Source organism: Phyllostomus hastatus, unplaced genomic scaffold (genome assembly GCF_019186645.2).
Source record: "Phyllostomus hastatus isolate PE091 unplaced genomic scaffold, TTU_PhHast_1.1 phas_scaffold_55, whole genome shotgun sequence".
Lineage (NCBI taxonomy): Eukaryota > Metazoa > Chordata > Mammalia > Chiroptera > Phyllostomidae > Phyllostomus > Phyllostomus hastatus.
The window spans coordinates 13,070,072-13,084,648 of record NW_025334035.1 but is presented as its reverse complement, the minus strand read 5'-3'; the positions used below and the strand labels follow the sequence as shown (position 1 = coordinate 13,084,648).

The window sequence follows — 14,577 nt, the reverse complement described above, 5'->3', positions numbered from 1 at the left end:
TGGGGACTCAGCGTGATTAGTTTTATGCAGCCTCACATGTCAGCATTCATATGGGAAGAGCCCTTCCAGGCAGGGTGCATACTTTGTTTGAACTCTTAGTTTATCAGCTTTGGGGGAAGCAAGTGATTTTAGATCTTTATGGTCCCAGAGTAGGTCCAGATGGTGAAGCAAGTGTCTTTTTTTTTTTTGCACACACACGTGTGTGCAGTCACTGGGGGGCTTGCCTGTATGAGATCAGGAGGGCAGTGCCAAGGTCCAGGGCTTGTCTCTGCCCGGTGGGCTGCCTGCATGCCCTGAAATGTCTGCTCCCTACTTTACATTGTGTCCCATTGTCTACTTGTTTATTCTTGAATGTGTGTCTCAGATGTCCCTGCTCAGGGAGGTGTGGTCCTCCAGTCTGGCCTGGCACATGGCTCAGAGATGATCCCTAAGACACAGATCCTCTTTATACTGCCCCACACAGTGGGCCCTTCTCCTCTTCCCTACAGCTTCACAAGTGTGAGGACCAACTGTCTTGGGTGCCCACATCACGCCCCCAGTTCATAGCCTAGGGGATGGGGAGGGTTCCTCTGTAGCTCCTGTACGTTTCTAGGATTTGGTGGTGAGGGGTTGGGACTGGGGAACTGTGCAGATTGACTTTGTTGGTGAAACCCACTCAGACTGAGACTAGTTAGGGGATAAGTCTAAGGAAAATTGGCATGTTTTTCAAGAAGATGGGGGAGTGTTCTCCTGAGGAAGGTGAAGAGGAGGAAAAGACAGCAGCTCTGTTGTGCAAGGCTGAGGTGCCCAGTGTGGTCAGGGCTATGGGGGACAAGTGTGAGACTCTCAGTCCATGTCCTCTGGGCACAGACTAGCTTAAGGGATGGGGACCACATAGCAGGACCAACGAGCTCCTGACGTGAGCTCGGTCCATTCTTATGGCTACTGGTGAGTGAGGCGGAGGCTGAGGCAGGCATAAGTCCATCTGGTCCACAGGGAGCCAGAAGCAGTCTGGCACCAGGTCCCAGGTCTTCGTCTGGGGGAAATTGTATGTCCTCTCCACTGCTTCCTGGACGGCTCCTAAGACATTTCCCAGCTCTTCTGACTGGCAGTCCTGCTCTCCTTTAGAGGTGACAAAGTCAGCATGACAAAGATGCAGTTTCCCCCACCCTACTTTCCTCCAGTCAAGGTGGAGAGCCATGGCCCTGTGAGGTGCCCTGTTGGGAGCAGAATGAGGCCCCATCACCGCTGTGTGGTTCCAACTGGGGCCAGATTCAGTGTCCTGATCTGCCCTTTGTCTGTCCAGCAGAAGAGGGCCCAGGGAAAGCAGGCTTAATCATGGAGAAGAGGGTCTGTGTGACATGCTGGGAAGACCAGGAGTGAAAGGTCAAAGGAGGTCCTGGAGGGCTGTGGTTCGGGGGCAGCAGCAGTTGACAGGTCATGAGTAAGCGACAGGCATGCATGTCCAGGGGCGGTGGGAATGGAGCTTGCAGGCTGCAGGACACCTGGGGTGTGGAGGCTGCTGTGGCTAGCTGGGAAGCAGGGCCAGCAGCTCGCTCCCTCCCTGCATGGAGCTGCACTCAGCATGCTGCCAGCTCACCCTGCCAAAGGCAGAAGACAGCAGCTAGAACAGTCAGCATTTCAGAGATTAGAGGTGACAAAGTCAGCATGGTAAAACAGTTTGGCAGAGAGTTCCTTTCTGAAAGCCAAAGAGCCTCCTACCCACATGTCTGTACATGCACACTGCACTGGGGCTGTTAAAAGGGGCATGTGTGGGGATGGGGCCCAGGAGCTATCTGGTAAGTGCTCCAACAGAAAGCCAAGTGAAGGAATCAGGGAAGGCAAGAAGAGAGGGGAGAAGATGGTGGGTGTGTCCACTCTGTGTTTGGAGCAGTGGGGAGGTTGGTGTGGCTGGGGAAGTGTGGAAACAGAATGACTGTGGCTAACACACATCTGTTTGGAGTTCCAGAAAACTCAGTATTTGAAAAGACAATGACTGAGGCTTTTCAAGAGTTGTGTCAAGGTGCTATTTCTCAGATCCAGGAAGTTTAGTGAATCATAAGAAGGACAAGAAAAGAAATCTGCCCTGGCTGGTGTGGCTCAGTAGATTGAGTGTCTGCCTGTGAACCAAACGGTCACCAGTTCGATTCCCAGTCAGGGCACATGCCTGGGTTACAGGTCAGGTCCCCAATAAGGGGTGCATGACAGGCAACCGACAGATGTATCTCTCACACGTTGATGTTTCTCTCCTACTGCTTCTCCCTCCTTTCCCCTCTCTCTAAAAGTAAATAAATAAAATCTAAAAAAAAAAACCAACCCAAAAAGAAATCCCCTCTACACACAGCATCAGAAAACCAAAGAAAGAGACCATCTTCAATAATCGCACAGGGAACAGATGCTGTATGATTAAGGCATAGCCCTCAGACTGACAGCTGACTTCTCCGCAGTAATGTCAGGCTCCAGGGGACAATGGGATGATGCTGTGAGAATGCTGAAGGAGAGCTCTGTCAGTGGAGAGTTCAGTTCCAGCAAAGTCATCTTTCTTCCCAGGACAGTGGTGAAAAAAAGATATTTTAAGTTTTGAAATGAAAAAAGTAACTATCACCCCCTGAGAATCCTGTATTCAGTGAAGGTATTTTCAACAGTGCAGGCAAATAGTAATAGTTCCAGATTACAGAAAACGAAGAGAATCTGTCGCCAGCACATCTGCCCCACAGAAATGCGAAGGGATATTCTTTTGGCTGACAAAAAAACAGCCAGATGGAAACTCAGAGCTCCAGGAAGGAATGAGAAACATGAGAAATGGAAAATGATGTGGGAGAGTATTTTTAAAGTAGTAAGAATATGGGAAAATGGAATCAGCATGATTCATGAGCCCGTGAACTTGCTGTTCCCAGCAGTTGGAGAATACACATACTTCTCGGGTACGTGCAGGAGACTAACAAGAAACTGGTCCTGTGCCGGACAGATGGCAGTACACTGGGGCCACACTGAATGTGTTTTCTGACAACAGTGAGGTCAAGTCAGTAACAAAAAGTAACTGGAAAAGAGCCTACATGGGACATTTTTTAAAGACACTTCTAAATTATTGAGTCAAAGAAAAAGATATGAAAATCAGAATTTAGAACCAAATAATGTAAATATTTTTATATCAGACTTTGTGGGACAACTGAAGCAATAGTAAGAAAGAAATTTATAGCTTAAAGTGTTTACATTAGTCAAGAAGAAAGGTACAAGATTAATGAGGTAGCATTAGGGTTAGAATAGCATTACACCCAACTAAGCGGAAGGAATGAAATAAGGATAAGAACAGAAATGAATTAGAATACAAACTAATAATATCCACAAAGAAGTTTGTAATTGAAAAGAGTAATACAGTGGACAGCTATTTAGCAAGATTAATTTTTGAGAGCCGAGGAAAGGCACGGTGTTGGGAGTGAAACAAAGAACGTAACTGCAGACGCTGCCAGGGCTCAGCCCAGAGCACAGGCTCTTTGATGAGCTCCGCGCTTTCACATCTGAAAACTCAGCCAAAACGGGTGAATTTGAAAAGACTACTTAGCAAAGCTGACTGAAGAACAAGAGAAAGAAAACCTGTAAGTAGGGATAGTTCTATAATCATTAAAGAAATTGAATTAGTTTCTTAAAAATTCCCCTCACCCCTTAAATCTACCCAGGGGGCTTTACTAGCAAGTTCTAACACCATTCAAGAAACAATTCCGCTTCTACACAGACGCCTTCAGAGGACCAGAAAACAGGAAGCATGCCTGCTCCTTCGATGCGGCTAGCATCATCTTTGTGCCAAAACTGGAGAAAGAGATGTGAGAATAGACCTGTTGGGCCAGTCCCACTTACGAACATGGGTGCAAAAACCCTAAGCAAAGAAACAGCATCAAAACCAAAATGAGAAAAATATAAAAATGACATAGCACATTGTGAAAAACTTGATTTTCAAGGACCAGGTTCTCAGAAAAGGTATTACTGCACCACTCTAACAGACTCACAGAGAAAAACAATGTGACCATCTCAATAGAGTCAGGAACAGGTTGGTAACATCCTCAGCTATTCAGTGGGAAAGTCTTAGCAAATGTGGGATGATGGGGAACTGTCCGTGCCAGATAAAGGTCTTCTGAGAGGGAAAACACCTGTTATTTCAATGGCACCGCCTCACAGTGAGATGTTGAAAGTTGGCCCTGCAAGAACAAGACAAGGACACTGCACCCAGACCCGCGTCGGGACTGGCGGTGCTGGCTGGACAGTGGGACGGGACAAAAGGAAACGTGTGAGGATCACAAAGACTGCATTGTCATCGCTCGCAAGTCATGTGATCATGCACATGGACTATTTTAAAATGTCCACAGATGAGTTTATTAGAGTTAAGAGTTATTAGAATCATAAGAATAAACAATTAGGATGAATTTCAATGTTAGAATTTAAGAGTAGCAAGATTTCTGGATACCAAAATCAGTATATAAAATTAAATTGTTTTCTGTGTAACAATAAATAAGTAGAAAATGAAATTTCAAAAATATACCAGTCCTTAGGAATAAATTTTACAAAGGTTGTATAAATTCCGTATGGAAATAAAGGATGAAATTTAAAAAGTTTAAATTTTACGGAGACTATTAAAGAAGACAAGTAAATGGAGTGATATTTTGTGATTTGTGTTTGAAATACTTGCTGTTGTAATGATAACAATTTTTCTTAAGTTGACCTGAGATTCAATGCCATTTGATCAAAATTCCAACAGGGTTTTAATTTTTTTTTAACTTGACAAGATGTTTTTAAAATGACCGTGAAGAAGCAAAGGGCCAGAAACAGCTAAGGTTCTCCTGAAGGACACAGGGCTGGGATCTGCTGCCGCTGGTCGTCCAGACTGAGTGTCGTCATGCTGCCTGTGAGGATGGCCCAGAAGGCTTGGGGATGAGGCAGAGTGTACCTGTGAGGACTTGGCTTCTGTAGAGGAGGCCCTATGTGAGTTCATCACTCATACAGGAAAATGTGAGAGGATCCTTATTTTAATACCAGGCACAAAAGTCAAGTCACAAATGGATCAAATGTGAGAATGTGAAAGGCAAGCTGTGATTCTCAAACATTACTATCAAAGAACAGCTTTGAGGCTCCAGTATAAGGAAGGATTTTCTAAATGTCAGGAAGAGCACAAGTTACAAACAAAAACACTGATATGGTCTACTCCCTTACCTGTTCATTGAAAGATAAGAGTGAAGGTGAAGATATTTGCAACACAAGGAACGGAGTCAGGGCATAAAACATGGACAGACCTCAGACAAACCCATAAGAGAAAGTATGTGAAGGAAGGTGGTAATGAGGGGACAGTCTAGGAGGGGAGGAGGCCTGAGGACCTGCAAGCAAACATCGACACGTTGCACAGCTGCCCTGAGGAGCGAGGAGCTGCGATAGCCTTGGGGACATCAAGGGCCTCACCCACCAGGTGGGCCTTGAGCTCCCACACACTGGGTGTGCCTCCGAGTCCTGGGAGTGTGAGGCGGCTGACACCGGGAGACCCTTTTGGTCCCACTTGGTGGGGTCAGAGCCCGTGTGGACTTAGGTGGAGCAGAAACTAAACCAGACCGGTGCCATCAGCAGAATGCCTACTGTGGCCCTCTCTCTTCTAGAATGAAAAACACAGCCATGCAAATGAACACATCTCAGCTACCCCTCAACCCAGACGCATCTCCCAGATGAAACTCGGAGCGAGTGCAGCCTGCCACAAAAGAATGTGAATGGCACGTTTCCTTCACAGAAAGTTAGAAAGCAGGCACCGCTCGCCACAGCTCAGTGTGACCGGGACGGGAGACAGAAGGGCTAACAGTGTCTGGGGCGGTGTGCGGGCGCCCTCGGGGAGGCACCTCCTGGTCCCTGGAGAGCAGCAGTGGTTTCTGGACGTTTCCTCTGATGCTGCCTTGGGGGGAAGGAGACGCATGATGGGTTTGGTGTGTCTGCACACGTACATACACCTGTGTCTGTGTGCGTGCAGGACGTGGAAGACTCACACAGCAGATGGACACCTTACTTTGTTTGCTCGAGTGTTCTCTATCTTTAACACAGTGGTGGGTGACCCACCAAATCAGTTTGTCACTCAGAATTTGAAGATGTTCAGTTGCTTACACTGGGAGGCTGGTGAGCAGTTGTGGTGTTATTCCCCCTCTCCGTGCTGCACTCACCTGCTCAGGTGCCCTTCTTTCAAAGGCAGAGACCACTCAAAGCAGGTTGGGGGAGGGCACTGCCAGGCCTGCGCTTGGCGGTGGGTGCTGGGCCAAGCTCCCATCTGAGGGGAAGCCTGTGGACTCTGTGGTGGGGGCTTCAGTTTGGCTCAGGGAGCCCTTTCCGAGACTGGCTGTGGCCAGGAGCGTGGAGAGGTCCTTGGCAGTGTCCTCCCTGGTCCCTTCCCAGGGGACACCCTTCTAGGCCTTGCCCAGCCCTCGCCCTGGGTGGCAGGTCCCAGCACCATCCACCTGCCTGGGCTTCCGCTCTGTCTGGCTTTGCTGGTGTGGGGTAGCCTTTGGGTAGCTGCCCCTCCTGATACCGGCACACATCCTAGTGTGGCTCATGTGGCCCAGAGCATCCTTGCACTTCTCACCCCAGGTGCCCAGAACGTTCTGAGAGCCTCTCAGAGCCCTACCCCGCCTTCCTACAGGTGCCAAGCCAGCTTCCTCTGTCGACCCGTGGGGAGCTCCCCCCAGGGCCAGCATGCACTGTGTCTCCAAGAGCTCAGATTCCTGGGCCGCCCCGCAGCAGCCTGTCCCTGATGCCGAGAAAACTGCTGGTGCCTGGGCACCTGTCTCTGCTGCCGAGCCCTCCTCTGCCCCTGGTGAGACTTCATACCTCCTGGGCCCTGGGGGCCCCTTTGGGCCCCACCACTCCCCTCTCGTGGCTCCTTGGCATGGGGCCTCTCGGTTTGCCTCCACTTGCCACCCTCCCCTGCAGTGCCTGTCCCTGTCTTCCCTGTCCCTCGTGCAGTACAGCCAGTATGTGGGGCGAGCTCACAGGCTTTCTGGGCACTCGCATCTTCCTCCAGGGCTGCCTGCCCTCCAGACACTCCTCCGGGCACTTCCTTCAGGCCTCTCCCAGCGTCCAGACCCCACTCAGATGTGTCTTCTCCACCATTAGCCCTCCTTCAGTTTCAGGGGTCATGGTGGGAGCATTGGCAGGCAAGCACCCCAGTGTGTGCACTGGGAGGCCAAGGTCCCTGGCCTGATGCCCCCTCCCCAGCCCAGCTCCAGCCTGACAGCTAACCCTGAACTGAGCTGCCCCTTGCTCTCAGTGCTCTCCCCCAGAAGGCAGGGGAGAGCTCTGCCTCCGCTGTCCGTTGCTCCATTGCCCACTGGCCCACCCACGGGCGTAGACTGGGGAGTGCAACGTGGAGAAGCCATGAGGTGCCCACAGTCACTGTCTCTTGTGTTCCCCCAGGAGCCTTTGATCACTTCAGTAATCTGAATGGAACAATTAAAGATGACTTTTCTGAATTTGACAAACTCCGAACTTCAAAAAAAACAGGTATGTAAAGGTGGTTTCCATTAAGTTCTGTGCATTTGACTAACCCAGTTACTGCAGAAATGATAATCAACTTTCAAAACCTGTCCACTTCATACATTTTCTTTGCATTTTGACCTTGGGCGCCATGTCTCATGGTGTGGATTCACACATCAACAGTGAAGGGCCATGCGGTTGAGTTTTCTTTCACCCTCTCCCTGTGCTGGCCCTGGGCTGGGCCCCATGTTCCCCCTCTGGGTCACCTGTGTGTCTTGGCCTCAACAACTCCCCCCGACCAGGACTCATGACCTCCCTGTCCCCTGCCCCAGCCTAGCATGGGCTACCACCTCCATCCAGATCTGAGCTGTGGTTGCTGTCCACTTTCATCCTCTCATCTTCCCTCCCCGCCAGAGGTGCCAGCTTTTCCAGACTGCCCCTGCCATGGGCATCGATGGGGCATCTGTGCCCCACTTCCTCACCTTGTGTGGCTCCTGCTTAGCTGCTGTCCAGGAGACCCATGGTTAAGTCTCCAAGACCAGCTCCTTCCTGTGTGCTCCTGGGCTGGGAGGGGCCAGGGCAGGGGGTACAGCCAGGCAGCCTCTGTCCATCTCAGGCTACACCTCCTAGTCAAACAAAGCAACTTCTCTTCTCTCTTTCCTCCCTCCGCTTCTCCCCACCTCCTCCTCCTACCGCCTCCACCTTTCCCCCTGCTGCAGCCACAGGCCTGGCTGGCCCTGGTCCTAAGGTATGAGCAGCCTATCCCCTCTCAGCTCAGGGGATCAGAGGCAACTCAGAATGTGCTGCTTCTCGGGGTCTTTTTTTTTTTTTAATTTTTTTTTTTTTTTGCTGCATTCAAAAAGCCACAGAACTACATGGGTCTCCTCTGCAGGCCACAGTGCAACCTAACTGTCCTTCCTTGCTTGCCCTCGGTGCTTCAGTGAGAGGGTGGCATGGCTTGTTACATGGACAGCCTTCTGGGGACAGCCTTCCAGGGACTTGTATTTCCCCCCATTCTAGGAGTATTCCCCTTGTAGAAAATCTGGAAGTTTATGGGAAAAAATGAAAATCTGTGATTCTTTCTCCTACATTCAGCCACTGTTTCCTTCCAGTTTTTTTGTGAACTCTTAAATACAGTATGGCTCCTGGCTGGTGTGGCTCAGTAGATTGAGTGCCAGCCTGAGAACCAAAGGGTCACTGGTTTGATTCCTAGACAGGGCACATGCCTGGGTTTCAGGCCAGGCCCCCAGTAGGGAGCCACATGAGAGACAACCACACATTTCTCTCCCTCTCTCTCCCTCCTTTCCCCACTCTCTAAAAAAATAAAATCTTTATCTCTAATAAAATCTTTTTAAAAATTACAAAATAAATGGCTCTCTTTAAAAAAAAACAGTTTGGCTCCTCGTGTCAGACTTGAATCCTACACCTCACCCCCTTTATGGAATAATAAATTGAGAATGTTTTCTTATAACATTAAAAATTCTTTAGAAAATATTTCACATTTACGTAGTATGTATTGCTGAGCAATAATTTTTCTTTAATTCTGGGGAGGACATTTTAGGTTGATTTTAAGTTTTGCTAAAGTAAATAATGCTGTGGCAAACATCTTTGTGTTTAAATCCGTGTTCACGTGTTGCATCATTTCCTGGAGTTGGAGTCCTAGAAATGGGATTACTGAGCAGAGAGTATGACCATTTTTCAGAACCGGCGTGCCACACAGCTGCCATGCGTCTTGGCAGAGCAACGCCTTCCCACCAGCCCATCTCAGCACATCTTCTGTTGGCCGAATTTTTAAAAATAATTTGCTTTCTTCTATCAAGAAATTCATGTTCATTGTAGATAATTTAGAAAATGAAAACATTAAAAAATGTAAATTGCCCGTGCCTCGCCACCAACCCAGAATAACATCTTATTACGTTTGGAGGCTTGTGCTGTCCATACTGTTCAGACCGGCTTCTTCATTTGAAATGTTGATAGTCTCTTCCCTCCTCATCTGGTCTTCCCGCCTCTGCATCCGGGGCTTGGCCGAGACCTGCCCTGTGGCCAACTATTTGTCTCCAGCTTGAGGCTGTTGCAAATAACACTGCAATGAACATCGCCCGCACCCCCCTCCCCGCCCCCGGCACAGCCACTCACTCGGGGAACGGTGGGTCCGGGAATGTCTGCGTTGTGCTCGGGATGCTTCCAGGGTTGGTGGGCAGCACTGGGCACAGTCTCGGGGCCCACTCTACCCATCCTCCATGCCTGTGTGTGTCCTTGTCTTGTAGCTGAGGTGGTGGCCTCTCTGCCATCCCCCAAAAATGGAGCTACCAGCCCCGACCCCTTTGAGTCTCAGCCCCTGACCATCACCTCCAGCAAGCCCAGCAGTGCCCGGAAAACACCAGAGTCCTTCCTGGGCCCCAACGCAGCCCTGGTGAACCTGGACTCGCTGGTGACCCGGCCAGCCCTGCCAGCCCAGTCCCTCAACCCTTTCCTGGCACCAGGTACGTAGGCTTCCCAGCACTTCCTCTGCTCTTTCTCTTCCTGGGGGTGAGTTTGAGGCAGGCCTCTCTCCTCCACCTCTGCAGGCTCCTCCCACTGAGCCCCTCAGGTGAGCACTATGCTCAGGAGCACCCTGGGCCCCTCGGAGCTGGGGTGTAGTGGAGCTGGCCGGACACCTGGACAGCACTTCCTGCTCTCCAGGGCCTTGATGGGTCAAGTGTGAAAGTTGCTATTCAGTTCAAGGGGGGAGTGAAAGCAGCTCTTCCCTTTTCTTTCAGTTGAGACTACTTACTGAGTGGAAGCTGCCTCTAATTTGCTCAAGAGTACCCGCACCAGGGAGACTCTTGAGCAAGCGAGCAACAGCCCTGGGCCCTCGGGGGGCGGGGGGGGGGGGGTGCTGGGGTGAAGGGGAGTGGAGTCTGCTGCCCAGCAGCCCCCAGCAGGGGGAATGGAACTTGACCCTTAGTGGGCCATTCTCCAGGGACCCAAGGACCCTCTCTAACCCCAGGTTCTCTCGAGTCTGTCACTAAGGGATCAAATGTGATCCTGGGGCCGGGAAATCCATTCTCCTTGCTGGGGCTCTGTCTAAGACCTGCCCTCCACCCTTAGACTCTGTAGGGACTGGCTGGTGAGCCCCCAGCCCCTGCTTTAGTGCCCAGAGCACCGTAGCCCAGCCCCACCTTCCCCCTCCCTGGGTGCTCAGACCCACAGCTGTGGCTCCCGATATCCCTTATCCCCTCTGCCTGGAGCGCCCTCCCCTGTTCAGTGGGAGACCCTCTGACCTTCAGCACCCACCCCAGACAACCTCTTCCTCTAGGAAGCCTCCCTCCTGGCAAGGCTTTGGGGACCTGGAACAGAATTGGTCCTGAACTGGGTGAGGATGTAGTGGCCCACAGGGGAGGGGCTCCCAGGCTCTTAAGCCAGCGTGGAGCCCCTGTCCCTGTCCCAGAAGGGCTCTGGCTGCCTCTGCCCACAGAGCCCTGGGGGGTCCACAGGAGTTCTGCTAACAGGCTGTGTCTGTCAGGATTTCCTCCAGGCTTTGGGCGGGGAGCACGTCAGGGTCTTGGGGCAGCTGTGCTGCCTACGAGCAGGTCATGGTCCCTGGGGGCTGCAGCCAAGATGGAGGAGGTTTAGTCGGCTCTTCTGGACCTCCAGGGCCGTGTCCCAGGCCACACAAGTAGCTCTGGACTGCAGTCATTTGTGGGGTTGTGGCTCTAACCCTTCTAAGCTAGGGGGGGCCTTGAGCAAGTCACTGTCCTGCTCTCTAGTCTCAGTTGGGTCATGTCTGCCTGGGGGTGGTCTGCTGGAGGAGGGGCTGATGCAAGAGCATCAGGCATGTGCTCTGTGCTGTGGCTCAAGAACAGCAGTGGTGGTGACCTGTCAGGGTGTCCCTGCCGGGCAGCCCCAGGGAGCAGGAGCTGGGCTGCGCTGGGGACTCAGTGCTGGCAGCCCCTGCATTTTTGGACAGATATCCATAGGTGTTTTTGCTAAAAGAGGGAAGAGTTTCTTGTGTGAGATAAATTCTGGAAATACTGGGTAAGAGAGAGCTGCATCTGCTTCGTGACGGCTGGACTTCTCAGAGCCCGTGGGGTTCCTGGGCGCAGTGTGGGGCTGCCATTCCTGTCTTCCCCTTTGCTTTCCCCTCTTTCGGGCACCTTGTCACAACTCTGCTGATGGAACAAGGGGGCAGAGCCAGCTGCTTGCTGCAGCAGGGACCCTGGGTTCTAGCCCTGAGGAGGAGCTGGAGACCTCAGAGCCAGGCACTTTCCTGGCCCTGCCTTTTGCGGGCTTTGTGACCCTGGACAAGTCACTTGGCTTCTCCGAGTGCCAGGCTTCGTTCTCCTCACCTGGACAGTGGGTAGGCCTATAGTAAGCAGGCTGTCTGTCATGTGTCAGCTGGTGCTGCTGCAGTCTCTGCGGCACAGCAGGGACCTGAACACACCTGCCTTCCAACTTGAGGTGGGACATTGTTCTGACTGACCACTGTTCCTCTTGCTGTCTCCCCAGGTGCATCTGCAGCATCGGGCCCTGTCAACCCCTTTCAGGTGAACCAGCCCCAGCCGCTGACACTGAACCAGCTGCGAGGGAGCCCAGTCCTGGGGACCAGCCCATCCTTTGGGCCTGGCCCAGGTGTGGAGCCCCTGACCATGGTCTCCATGACCTCCACAGCCTCACACCCAGCTCTAGGGCCCAGCAGTGCCTCCCTGACGCCACTGGGCCCCACCACCATGAGCATGGTGGGTAGTGTGGGCGTCCCCCCGTCGGCGGCTCAGGCTCCTGGAACCACCAACCCTTTCCTTCTCTAGGGCCCAGGCCTGGGGCCACTGCAGAGCAGGTGCCCGGAGAACCTGTGCCCGAGGCCACCGAGCAGGGACTCGCCTTTGTGGAGTGGTGTCCAAGAGGTGGGGGTGGGTGCTGGGGCTTTCCAGGTGCAGCTTTCTGATGGAAGGGTTGTCTTGACTCCCCAGTCATCAGGCTGGAGCAGGGAGGGCTCACTGAGAGGGCAGGCCCAGCACGCGGCTCCACGCCTGGCGGCCCGCTCGCCCATCCCCAGCCTGCAGCCCACGTCACAGGAAAGCACGTGGACCAGCCCTGCCACCCTCAGTCCCTCCTTCTAAGTGCAGGGTCCTGGCTCCTATGGGGCTCACCCACTGGCTCTCCAGGCCACGGAGGAGGGGGCTGGGGTCCCCAGTGTCGCTCTTGCCTTTAGCCTCAGCCAGAGGGCCTTGGGGACACTGTTGGTCCAGGAATTGGGATGGCCACCTTGTATTTGTCCTTCGAGCCCAGCCCTGCCGACACCCCAGGCAGTCCCAGGAGTGGTGGGAATGAGGTGCCGGCTCCATTACACGCTGACCTTCTAGGGAAGTGGTTGTGCATAGTTGCCTCTGACTCATGTGAGTTTGGAGTGAGCGCCACCACCGTGGGATGACTCTTAAATTAAACCCACTAGAGCAAGCTTTAAACTAATCTGAGCATAACCCCGCCATGTGGCTCTGTGCTTGTACACATTTGCACAGATTTTGTTTAGTGCGGTTTCATATTTGAGTTTGCAGAATTATCTAATAGTCTTTTTTTGGCTAATATTTTTATAACGTGGTTCTTATTTAACTGTCTAGTTTTGATAGAATTTACCAGGTCTGGCTGAATGAAGATATTGGCATATATCATGTTCGTAGTTTAAATTCTCTTATTTATGGTTTTAACTCTGTAATTAAATTTAAATAGGAAGAGACAAAAATGCCTTATGGAAAAACTAAAGCAAATTCTTTATAGGAAAAAAGTATGAGAATTTGATTACACTTAAAAGATGATGTTTATTTAAAAAAAAAACTACAACAAAAAAAAACTCTAGCCTCCAGTTGCCTTTTCCTTTAATTCCCTTTTTTGGTGAATTACCAAACTGATTGACTTCCAGCCTTTCTGGCTAGATGCTAAGAAAGAGGCTATTTTTCTTACTAATACACCAGCATCAAGAAAGTTAAAAAATCTAATGTGTGAACGTGACTCATCAGTTGCCATCCGCGAGGCCCTCCGTTTACCACGCTGTCTTGAATGGAAGAGACAGACGTCTGGCACCTCGGGTGATCAACCTCCTGTGTGCTAGCCCATGCCCTGGGCATAGGTGGGGACGGCAGGTGTCCAGGGGCCAAGGTAGGTCTTTGCCTCTGGCTCCTGCAGGTCTCACAGCTGAGACGGGGTGAGAGCGCAGGGCTGGCCCTGACCCACCCCGCTGCTGACTCGATGCTGCAGACCTAAAAATCATCATCTCTTATTTTGGAGAGGAAGAAAAACATCATTCTCACACAGAATAGATATTTAACAAACATGCACTAATATTACCTCTCTCTCCCTTCCTGCTTTCTTCACCCCACCCATCACTATAAAAAAAGTATTAGGTCATGAATTAAAGACCAGAAAAGACTTGCGTACCCGCAGGGAAGGGACTTCCTCCCCCCAAACCCTTTGTCTGGTCAGCTTGCTTCACATGGCACTGAGGATTTCTTAACTCTAACCCCAAGGGCAGCTGACCACTCCCTCTGGGCGGGGATAGGGCCCCTCCACCCCTCAGGTTCTAGGAGGGGGTCCGACCCTCAGCACTGGGCACAGGAGAGCTGGAGAATGCCAGGAGGCATGCAGGCTGGTTCAGAACTGCCCTCTTAGGCTCCCCTCCTGTGTCCTCCTCCCCACTCCGGTGTTGCTCCCTGAGGTCTCATGGGGCCACCCGCTGGGGGCTCCTCCAGCCTGGGGGTGGGCAGAGCAGGTGGACTCGGGCAGGGTGCTTCCCCAGAGGGTGTGCCTGGCCATTCCCAGGTCAGTGGTTCTTTGTAACAGTAGCTCCTCCTGCAGTGCAGCCGCCAGGTCGCCGAGGCCCACAGGCTCCTGCCTCGCACACAGGCTGGTCCTTGGGCACCTCGTCCCTGTTGCCCGCTGCACTGGGCGTGAAGCCACCAGCCACTGCCGTGTGTGTTGTGCACATGCCATCATGCTCCCTCCTGGTGCGCACTCAGACAGGGGTGTCACCCTAGCCATTTTTCCAGTCCCAGGGGCTGGTAGCTGGTTTTGAACTTGTGTTGACTATTGATACTTATTTACTTGCATAAATATAATTTATCATTTGTACCATGA

The 14,577-nt window shown here is 51.8% G+C and overlaps 1 protein-coding gene across 3 annotated transcripts in view; it reads left to right on the top strand.

The window, feature by feature from the left end:
• The window catches only part of EPN2 (epsin 2), an 81,082-nt gene extending 66,505 nt beyond the window's left edge, over positions 1–14,577 (top strand). For all 3 annotated transcript variants that reach the window (XM_045824286.1, XM_045824285.1, XM_045824284.1), the window contains 4 exons: positions 6,638–6,811; positions 7,411–7,497; positions 9,738–9,953; positions 11,959–14,577. In XM_045824286.1, the coding sequence (XP_045680242.1) occupies positions 6,638–6,811; positions 7,411–7,497; positions 9,738–9,953; positions 11,959–12,257 (776 nt within the window). In that variant the 3' untranslated portion in view covers positions 12,258–14,577. The remainder of the gene's footprint in view (positions 1–6,637; positions 6,812–7,410; positions 7,498–9,737; positions 9,954–11,958) is intronic.